General features: G+C 35.6%; 1 protein-coding gene and 1 pseudogene across 1 annotated transcript; both read right to left on the reverse strand.

The window, feature by feature from the left end:
* Positions 1–614: 614 nt before the first annotated feature.
* LOC105179626 (uncharacterized) lies at positions 615–1,043 on the reverse strand. Its single transcript, XM_011103269.2, has one exon. It carries the CDS (start codon positions 1,041–1,043, stop codon positions 615–617), a length of 429 nt encoding a protein of 142 aa, XP_011101571.2.
* A 9,859-nt stretch (positions 1,044–10,902) lies between these two features.
* LOC105179627 (1-aminocyclopropane-1-carboxylate oxidase 5 pseudogene) lies at positions 10,903–11,578 on the reverse strand (annotated as a pseudogene).
* Between the last annotated feature and the right edge of the window lie 216 nt (positions 11,579–11,794).

Genomic DNA, 11,794 nt, shown 5'->3' on the forward strand with positions numbered 1-11,794 from the left:
TCACTCCAAGAAACTAGGCTGGCGGTCTTTGGAATAAGAGAGATGGTAGTAGCTGTGAAACTCTTCGACATAGCTATACCACGGAAAAACTCAGATACTGCACAGAAAACATCCTCTGAGACGAGATCACAACAGGTATGATAGAAAATCGCCCCAAATCCATCTGGTCCTGCAACACTCTCCGGCTCAATGCAGAAAACTGCCTCCCGAACCACTGCCATCGTCGGCATGGCACACAAGAAACACCTGTCCTCATCTATCAAGCCATCCTCTAGGCAATCTCGATCCATCTCGTCGGGAAACGCTGGCTCTGCGGATAGGAGCTGCTCAAAGAAAGAAGCCGCCGATCTATTAATTTCTACTGGATCAGTTAAAACCTCCCCCTCATGTTGTATCTCAAAGATCGTGCCACGAAACCTCCTCTTCTGAACTAAAGAGTGGAAGTATCTCGTGTTTCGCTCCCCATCTTTAGCCCATTTCATCCCGGTATTTTGTTTCCAAAATGTCTCCTCTTGGGTCAACACCCGAACCAACACTGCCGAGCACCGACTCCGCTCCACAAGCGTGCGATCACAAGGATCAATATCATATGCCTCATCAGCCTCCTTGAGATCTCACTCTGCCGCTGCAACCCTATCAAACACATTCCCAAAGACTGTTCTGTTCCATTCCTTCAGACAGTGCTTCCAGCGAGTCAATTTCTGCTGAAGGCGAACCATACCACTCCCGATCGTTGGGTATTGCCAATTCCGACGAACAACCTCAAGAAATTCCAGATGCATGATCCACATGTGTTGAAACCGAAAAGATGATGCCTTTTGCGTCACAATAGTCTCTGCAACAACCAATAATCCATGATGATCCGATTTGGAGAGCTCAAGATGAGTAACTTGTGTTTTCGAAAATACGTCCATCCAACTATCAGTCACCAGGACCCGATCTAGACATTGTCGCAATCGACGACTATACCAGGTGTAAGGGCTCCCAGTATAACCGGCATCTGTAAGGGCACAGTCCGCAATCATGTCATGGAAATCCAACATTGCGATACCACTCGGGGCAGCGCCCCCGACCGTTCCTCTGGGCAGAGGACAGTATTGAAATCCCCTCCCACAATCCAAGCGAAGAGCCAACCGATATCAATCGAAGGCCAACCCAAAGATCTCGCTGCTCCACCATATCACATTTAGCATATACCGTTGTAACAAACAACGGTTTCGGCCACTTATTTGATTCCAAGTGGAGGTGCAGAAACTGCTCATGATCGATCAAAACTCAACACTGTACCTCCGGTCCCCAGAAATACCATATTTGATTCACACAATTCGAAACCACCTCCTTAAATTCCAGCCCCCTCGCCATAAACCTTCCCTAAAGGGAGATCATAGGCCCCATGATCGCCAAGAAATCCAGGTGATGTTATTTTCTGACCCGATTCAAGACCCTCTGTGTAGGATCATTTCCAATTCCCCAAACGTTCCAAAATAATCTTTTCATCGATCAAGGGAGAGTAGATCATATAGTACTCCTCGTGACGATCCTACGGGGTGGGGAGACTGTCTTCCCACGATCTGGCGAAGCAGAATGATCTGTAGGTGCATCTCCCATGGACCGACCTCGCCGATGGCGTGCCAACCTCCTAGAGACATCCTCCTCATCCCTCTGAATAACGCCCTCCACCGTCGGGCCTAAAGCCTCATCATTTGTCACTGTAGCACAGTTAGGCAACTCGTGATCTACTGTATTTACCAGAACCTGGCAACTCGCAAGGCAAACTCGCTGTTTGGAATGCTGGCACAACACATGTACCTACCTGCTCATCGTCTGGCCTCGTGTCAGACTCTCCCAACTCAGGAACCTTTGGCAGTACCTCCGGAACCGCCGTCTCCTTCCCATTCCTAGAATGACGCTTATCTTTCAGTGTAGCGTGTGAGTCAACCACTTTATTGACATGACTATCTTTCACCATCCCATCATCCTCATCTTCCGGCAAGTGCACCACTTCTTCCACCTCTGTTTTGGACTCGTCTTTTTGAGGCGCAGCTTCCTGCAATTCACCCTCCGCCGCCTTAGAGCCACTAGTACTAGCCCCAAGGCGAGACTGGGTCGCACTATCATCAAAAGCCACACGCTTACCTTTACGGCGATCTCTCAAATTCTTTTGAGCCCGCAATGCATACAATTTCACCCGAAGATCCTCCTGATCAGGGATAGCCGGTGGAGAATCATCTTTATTTGCAGGCCTAACCGGTGGGGCCTTTGATCTGTGCTTCTCATAGCACTCATCTTCATCACGTCCTAAGTGCTTGCAAGCCCCACAATACTTAGGCAGCCGCTCGTAAATTACAGGCTGGATGATCACTTCTGTCCCAATCCCGAGCCCGATTTCCGTCTGTAGTGGCTCAAGTAAGTTAATCTCAACGCAAACCCGTGCCACACTAGGTCGTACCAAAGTCGTTGTAGATACATCCGTCCTGAGAGGTGTCCCCAACATACGGGCAATGCTAAACAATGCCTCCCGATCAAAAAACTGGATCGGCAACTCTAGCAAACGAACCCACACTAGAACAATAGGCGACTCTTCCCTTGGATTAAATGTGGGTGTCCATTTAAAGACACGCATAGGAAATCCTTCTACAAACCAAATAGATTTAATCCAAAGATTAGTATAATCCTCCTCCAATGCAAATTTGATGAAGACATGCCGGACATTAATGGCCCCAACAGAGAAATCCCCACGAAATCCCTGGGCCAGCATCCAACGTCGAAGATTTTGCATGGATGGATAGCCATGCGAGAATTTCCCTACCAAGGCATAACGAAATGGTAGGGATAATCGAGAAATTTCATCGGATGAAAACCTCAGCACCTTCATTCCCTGATCCCGAGAAAGAACACCCATCGGGCGGAATGAAGATGTCTCAAAAGATACCGGTGGTGGTGGAGGATGCACAGCTGCACAGGCAACCGCATCACAATAAGACCGCACTGGGGGCGACAAACCCCCTGCCGTAGCAAACATACTACCAATACACAGTCAGCCGCCAGTCAACAGCCCAAACCTCGTCAAAAACTCCGATGATCAACAACACAAAATCTGACGAAATTCAGCAAATACAGCAGCAGAGAAATTGCAGAAATCCGACGAATTACAGCAGTAAAAATCAACAAACAGCGCAGCAAAATCCGACGGAATTCAGACGAGCAAATCCAGAAAAATGGCACCGATTCACAGCGAAATTGCAGCAACAACCGTGAAAGAACAGCGCAGCAGCAGAGAAGGAAATCCGACCAAATACAATATCAAGCAGCAAAATTCATCAAATTCCAGCAACAAATCAGCAGCCAAAATCAGCAAGAATGCAGCAGAATATTCGCAGAAGAACCGCAGCAAACAAGAATGCAGCAGAAAATTCAAGTCCCACGAACAAACAGCAGCAAAATTCAGCGAACGCAGCAGAAAATTCGTTGAAATCCAACTAACGAACAGCAGCAAAATTCAGCGAACGCAGCAGAAAATTCGCTGAAATCCGACTAACGAACAACAGCAAAATTCAGCGAACGCTGCACAAAATTCGCTGAAATCCGACTAACGAACAACAGCAAAATTTAGCAAGAACGCAGCAGAGAATACGCAGAAGTCCGACGAACAAACAGCAACAAAATTCAGCAAGAACGCAGCAGAAAATTCACAGAAATCCGACGATCAAACAGCAGCAAAATTAATATGTTTTATATATGTTTGGCGTTATTAATTTCACCTACCCTAATAGGTAATTTTGCCTAAATCTCATCTTGCATAACTCATATCAATCTTAAAGTAAAAGAATGTATGCATATGATATATATTGGATATTCAATCAAACATAATTTATGTTTGCTGATATTTGGATTGATGGGCTTAGATTGGAGCGAAGAATTTCAAACAACTTCATATTAAAAGATTTTGAAATTTATTAATGTTAAAAAACATAGATTGAAATGAAAGTTGAATAATTTAAAATCTTATGAATTTTGATTTATCCAAATAAATTCGGAAAATTTGTTGTTAGAAATTGAAATTCATAATCTAAATTTTAATAATGTAAAATATAAGTGTTTTACATAGTATGGAAAGTGGTCCAACCCCCATATTCATAAAAGTTCTTTTATTATTACGAGTAAGTGTAGCGTATTTTATATACGTGCATAATTTTTAAAAATGAATGAAAATAAAATATTTATATAAACTATGTTATTAATTTTTAGAATTTAGAAAAGCATTTAAAAATCTATATTAAGATAATTAATTAATATAAATATTTTGATTTATAAAGAAATTGACAAATGAAGATAATAAATATTTATGTAGGAGAGTAAAAAAATAGCATGAAAGAAAATAACCACCAAAAAGTAGTTGTGAAAGAAGTTAAGAAATAATTAATTAATTAATTTAAAATTTTAAAAATAAATAACATGTCGAAATTAAGTTAAACACCAAAAGGGTGCTCTCACTTAATATATAGTATAGGTAAACTACTATAAAAATATAAAATTATATTTTTTTTTCAAAAGTTTGGAAATCCATTTATACCCCTTTTCAGAATTCAATTTGTTTACAACTGTGCTCCTCTGGTTAGGGTTTGGACAAAAAATGTTCACTTCGTCAAAAACAAAAGAAAACCAAAAAAAGACTTCTAATTTAATTTCCATTCAACATTTCGTCTAAATTATTGATAATATTGTTGTTTTCTTGCTTCAACAACGGATATGTTTTATCAAAAGACAATAATTCGATAATATCTTTTCATGTTAAGTATATTATATTTACCCTCTTATAAATATTAAAATATATTACTAGCTAGGATATGTTTGTTAATAAATTATATAGAATGTTGAATGAGAAATAAAATTAAAAAATTTATATAAATTTTTATTGAAATCACCACTTCATTCAAACCCGGCCTAATGAAAAGGATACAACTATAAATAAAATATTCTTGGCGCGGGTGCAAGTGTACATAATTTTAGAAGTTTTTAAAAATCAAGTATAATTAAATTTTAAAGGGGTCCAAATGTAATTAATGCTTTTATGTAATTACAATAAACAATAACACATCAATAATGTACATTAGGGCCCATATATATGTAATATTATAAATTACGAAAGCACTCCTAATAATATTTTTTATGGGTCAAAATATATCGTACCTATGATGGAACTCTATATATACTCCAATGATCCGAACTAATCCTATGATGGGTCGATGTTTAGGTCGCCGGAGTAGACATTTTACGGGGTTAAAATTTTCGATTATATGATGTGTGACTGTACTTTGCTAACATCTTTGGACTTTACCTTTGTGAAATGGGGGACCTGCTTCATATGGTGCACTTCTGGCGACACTCTACTCCGTTTCACTCAGATTTGCATATTCGCACTTTGGTACCATTTCTGATTCTATGGTCTACTTGGACGCAGCGAAATGCTACAAAATATCATGGAGTACATTTTACGGCCATGGGCATCATATTGGAGATTCAGCCCATCTCCACACCCTATATGCAGCACGGGTCGTGACGAGCATACAGTGGAAGGGTGACTTGCACCAGGCGTTGGCTATGGATTTTTGCTTCAGGCCGGTGGTGCCTCGGGCACCCAGAGTGGTGCGTTGGAGTACCCCTCTCTGGCGTGGTTCAAGCTTAATTCAGATAGGTACTCGCTTGGGAACCCCGGGCCGGCAGCAACAACAGGCATTATTCGGGATGCAGTTGGACAGGTGCGTCTAGCATACCAGTTTGCTTTGGGTACAACCACTAGTATGGTCTCAGAGCTTACTGCTGTCTGGTGTGGTATAGAGCTAGCTCGAGCACACACTTTAGCACCCATAGTAGTTGAGGTGGACACGTCCAACTCTTACAGTCATGAGCATCTAGGATGTGGGAGGTGCAGCATTTGATCATGCACATTGTGCAGCTCCAACAGGAATTAGTATCAGACGTACAACATGTTTTTCGAGAGGCTAATGGAGCAGTTGATCATCTTCAGAAGGACGACGCTTCTCGACAATTGACTCGGGTTATATATAAGGAGGACATTACGGGAGTATTGCGAAGTATTATCCGACTTGATAAACTGGGCACTCCCTACCTTCGCCGGTGAGTTTGAGTGATGCTTAGAGATTGATTTCAGGTCGGGCATTGGGGGAGAGATTGGCGAGGGCACTACGCAGCAGGTCCGATGCACCAGCATACAGATGGGCATGTCTATAGGTCAAATTCTCTTTGTTTTCTAGGCTCAGATAGACTTTGTTTTTTAGTGTTAATCATTGATATTACACATAGATTAGAATTTTTTTGATTGTAAAAGGAGTAAGTACTCCTTGTTTACTAATTTTGAATTGTACACACTATAATTTTTACTGAGTTAATAAACAAGTAAGGGTCTACTATACCCCCCACCTAAGCACAGGCGGCTTTTTGAAAAAAAATGAAAAATTCATAGCAAAAGAGTATTTGCTATAAAAAAAATGCTTTTATTATATCATTTCCGTATACAGCAACAAAAATCACCATCTTTTGCTATGAATGACTAGTCGTCGTTACCAAGCATGGAGGAATCAATGCGACGGGTTCATGACTGCTTGGACCTATGCTAGGGACTTTGCATTGCTTCTCACTCTCTGTTGGTCGTTATGGACAAATAGCAACATGAAAAATTTCGAAGGATCAGCATAAAGGCGCAGGAACTTATCACTCAAGCACGACAATTTCTCCTTATGGCTAAACGTAATGAGTGCTCAAATATGTTAAGTAGTAGTTGTAATTACAAGTATATTCCCTATTTAGGGGCAAAAGCTTACACAACACCCCATAAGATACATTCTACTACCATCCATTAAAATTATGTAATTGTAATTTCGTAAAAGATAAACAATATTAATGTATTCAAACCTATTCTAAAGCGATGTAAATGTAATTAATCGTTATTCTTAGTTTTTCAGTGGTGTTGTAATCAAACAATGGATGGCTATATTTTGGCTCACTTTGGTTTTCAATATAAAAATAGCGCTTTTTTCTTAAAAAGAAAAAAGAAAAGAAAACCCTCCAAATTCATCAAAATCAGAAGTTCCGTAGAGCATCTAATATCAAATGCTAAAAAATCATAAATTACTCAGTTCTAAAAGTGTCAACAAATTGTATACTTTGAAGCGGAATATATTCTCATGCAGGTGATTGGAAAACCGCAAGTTATCAAAATGAATTATTTTTGTCTTAATGTGCAAAATTTTTAAACTACAAAATAAAATTATTAAAATAAATTCATAAAAAAATAATATTATCACCTCCCGCACAAGATTAAAATTGTAATTTTTCCAATATTTGTAACCTAGAAAGCATATGCTTAGAAGTGAATGTAAGAAAGTAGGGATTATTTCACTTTTCATACCTAAAGTATATCCCTTTTTTAGTTTTAGTACCTCACATTTTCAAATAGTCGGACTTGGTAGGCAAAGTTTTTAATTTTCATTTGCGTGAGTACCCTCCGTTGAGTTGTGAAGGAAAAATTAGGTGGAAATTTGTCTGTGTAAGGCTATGTTTGGCTTCCATGTTATTCAACACAAAAAAATAAATCCTATTTTGATTTCAATTTCACAATTGAGGATAAATAATTTAAAAAATTAATTCATATTAAGTTCTACATAGCTTGATTACAGTCCTTATATATATTTTGAAATACTTAAATACAAAGGATTGTGATGCTATTTTTTCTATCATAACTTATTATTTGTCAAGTCTAATTATTACTACAGAAAAAACTTAACTCATCATGCATTTCACTGTGATTTTAATGGTAATTAAGTTCAAAAGTCATAAGGTAACAGCGAAAAGGAATAATCATCTAATGTAACTAGGTACCTAGATATTATTTTATTAATTTTTAACGAATAATTAATGGAATGAACTTGTATTGAATTTTGTTAAAGTAGGTTACATATGGTATTTAATTAATATATATTCTAACTTTTCTAATATAACATTTACATATTATATCAATGGAATTTAAGTTAAGGATAAATCTTCTTTAACATTTGGCATAATAATTATGAATATTTTCTCATTGTTCGAAAAATTACTAATACCCTTCTGATTATAATAGTTGTCTAGCAATTAGCCCATCCATTAGGTTTTATTTCTTTTTTCTGGTGCACGGATCAAAATGCCCTTGTGGATTAAGAATAATAAATTTATTTATTTTTAATTTTTTTTTATTTTTTTATGGACTAAGTGAATAATTTTTTTATAATTTTTAAAAAATTTTCATCCAGCCGTTTGATTTTTTTTATGAATTTTTATTTTTTTAAGAAAGAATACAGTAAGGGCAAAGTTGACAATTTCATACCTTCATCTTATGATTACAATATTGCATCAAACATTAGGGGTGTATTTATAATTTTTCAAACAACGAGGAAGTATTCATAATTATGTCAAATTTCAAGGGAGATCATTGTAATTTATCCTTAAATTAACTTTTTAAATGACAATTTTGTAATATTACATTATGTATTCGGCTAGTTCAGTAGTCCATATCCTATATCTCTTCTTTCCTGAAATTGTACTATGTATTTAGTTTTAGACTTCTTAATTTTATGTGAAGCAAGTTTAGAGTTTTGGGATTCTATATTTTAGGATATTAAATATCCTTCACGTTTAGGCTCCTTAAATAAGTATGGGGATTAGTTTTCCTCTTAAGTTTAATGTAATTACACATAAATTTCATATAATTTAGTACAATAAAATGTATTTAACATAATAAAATAATTGTAACGAAAGCTAAAATTCTCACAAAAACTAGCTTTCTTATAAAAAGTGTAGTAATTGTTACAATAGAATTGAATTCTTGGAGTAATTGTATTAATCCATAAGAAGAAATTGAATTTCCTCACAAAAAATTAAGTTTAGAAAAAAAGAAAAAAAAAAATTCGTTATACAAAGCAAACATATCTTGAATTTAATTAATGCTGACAAATGATCTTTCTAGAAACATTATTGCAAGTCTAATTATCCTAACGTTTTTTTTTTGTCTAAGAAATAGATCCGTTCATTAGTTAAAATTCACCAAATTTATTGATATTAGCACAAAAAATTGAATGAAATTCATAAATATCTTCGATTGACTTACTACTAACTTATTGAAAGCCAAACAAATATTTTTTCTTAACAAATTACCCTCTATACATTCTCATAGCATTGTATATCTTCACCCTCGTAAGAGTAGTTTGATTAGAAATAATTTGTTTAATTCGCAATAAATCAGTAATAAATTGATCGAAAATAAATATGAATTTTCATTCAATTTTTTTATTAATACAACATATTCAGTGACTTTTAAATAATAGAGGGATCTATTTATTAAATAAAACAAATATTAAGATACTTAATATAATTTTTCAAACTACAATATGTATACACTAAACATCATGGAAGAACATCTATTCACGTTTACACTTCTTAATCTTAATTTTAGGTGGAGTAAGTTTAGAATATTTAGCACTCAAAAAGGGTATATATGTCCTTTCATAATAGGGAACACGTGTGAATTCATACGTTTATATCGAGTACAGATATAGATTAACCATTAACGTATGCATTTCTAAAAAATATTTTCGGAAAAACTACGGACTACTTGCCTGTCTGCTTATGTTCTGATTTTCAATTCTCAGTAAAAAGTACGTATTTTCAAATTTGTATAGACTTTTGTATGAAAATGAGAATATTTTTCGATTAATTAATGAGATTGTATTTTTATATTGAATTATGATGTCAAATTAATATATTTTTCAATAGAAATAGGTACAAATAAATATATTTTTACTTTAATTATTGTGATGCCAATTCTTGAGTCATCTTACAGGAATTAATTTACAGTATATTGAATATGTAACTGATAATTGAATCAGTTATGCATTTAATTGAAAATTTTATGAATAAATTTAAAATCATGCATTGAAGTCTCAAAGTGAGTTTATTATAATTACCACTTCAAAAAAAAAAAATGATGAATAGAAAAGACTATAATGCTTCTTCGGGTATATATTATGTAGTTTTTCAGTATTTTAATGGAGTAGTCTAAGGTCTTTAAACCTCATAAGTTTGAATGTAACTTTTCATGCAACCAGTGAATATTTGTAGCTTGTCGAAATGTTGGAAGGTGTACCATGTCATGGAGTGTATATAGCATATTAGTAAAATCTAAGGTTGTATTTGGATTGAAAGATTTGAAATCATGAATTTTAAATCCTTCATAACAAATCTTTTGGATATGTTTGGATAATTCTAAATGTAAAGGATTTTAAATCCTTCTATTTTAATTTTGAATTAAGTTTTGATAAATATGGATGGATTTCAAATTCTTTTTAAGTGGAGTCGTTTGAAATCCTTTCTCCAAATCCTTCGTTCAAATCCAAATACGTCCTAATAGAATTCTATTAGCAAAATTTGAAATTGCATTTGGATTGAAGGATTTGAAATTATGCATTTGAAATCTTTAATAACAAATTCTGGATGTATTTGGAAAATTCCAAATTTGAAGGATTTCAAATAATTCTATTCTTATTTTGGACTATATTTTAAAATGGAGCATCTGAAATCCTTCCTCCAAATCCTTCTCTAAAATCTAAATACACCAGTCCAAAAATACACTGTAACAGAATTCAGTTGACATAAAATACATACAATGTTATGGAGTGCATAATATAGCATATTTAAATTGAACGAATGAAAAAATAAGGGCAGCTGAAATATTCGAGATGAAAGACCAGATGGGCACTTTATTTATTTCTATATCCTTTATACATGGGTAGAATGACATACGCTCGAATAAAGCAGTTTGCTAGAAGGACAAGCCCACAAACATATTAAGATACACAGACGCACGCAACACACACTCATACAAACTCCATCATTTCTTAAGACACATTAACTCAACTATTCAACTCTTACATTGCTGCCACAGCTTGAAATCTTGGTTCTTTAGGTTGAAATTTTTGTTCAAGATAAACGGACATATAATCTCCAAATATAAATTTTGGATACTTGGTTGCATTCTGTACCTTGTTCTCTATCTTGTTGCTGAGCAATTGTGGTGCAGGCTCAATAGTAGCTTTGAGGGATGGATTATAGAATGAAGCAATTGATCTCCTTTGTCCATCCATCTGAGGCACAACTCGATGTAAAATACTCTTGTATCTCCCATTACTTACAACTTCAATCTGATCACCTGTGTTGATGACTATAGCATTTTTCAGAGGCTACACATTGATCCAAACTCCATCTTTCAACATCTGAAGTCCCTTCACCTCATCATCTTGAAAGAGTAAAACAACACCCCAGCATCAGTGTGGGCTCGGAGAGCGTTTACCTTCTCCGGGTAGGGACATGGTGGATAGTGGCTGACCTTAGTGCCAAAAAAGGCTGCATTGTCTACTCCACCTTCAAAAGCATTCTTAATGTAGCCTTTTGGCAAGCCTAAATTCTCGCCCATTACTTCCATGACTTTGTGTCCTAGTTTTTTTAGTTCACCTCTATATTCTTTCATAGTTTCCCTGTCGTAAAAAATATAATTAGTTAAATATTTAACTTATGCTTCAATTTCATGTTTGCATGAACATGTTCACGTTTTCTGAAAAATGAATTTATTCTACGGATATTTAGTTGTTCCAAAATAAAAATTTTTGAATACAAATTTTTACAAAGCTTCATTCCGGTTGTCAAACATTTATGCGGACTGCAATGGACTAATTAAATTTTTTCC

This window comes from Sesamum indicum, linkage group LG8 (genome assembly GCF_026168435.1).
Source record: "Sesamum indicum cultivar Baizhima isolate 11 linkage group LG8, ASM2616843v1, whole genome shotgun sequence".
In the NCBI taxonomy this organism is placed as follows: domain Eukaryota; kingdom Viridiplantae; phylum Streptophyta; class Magnoliopsida; order Lamiales; family Pedaliaceae; genus Sesamum; species Sesamum indicum.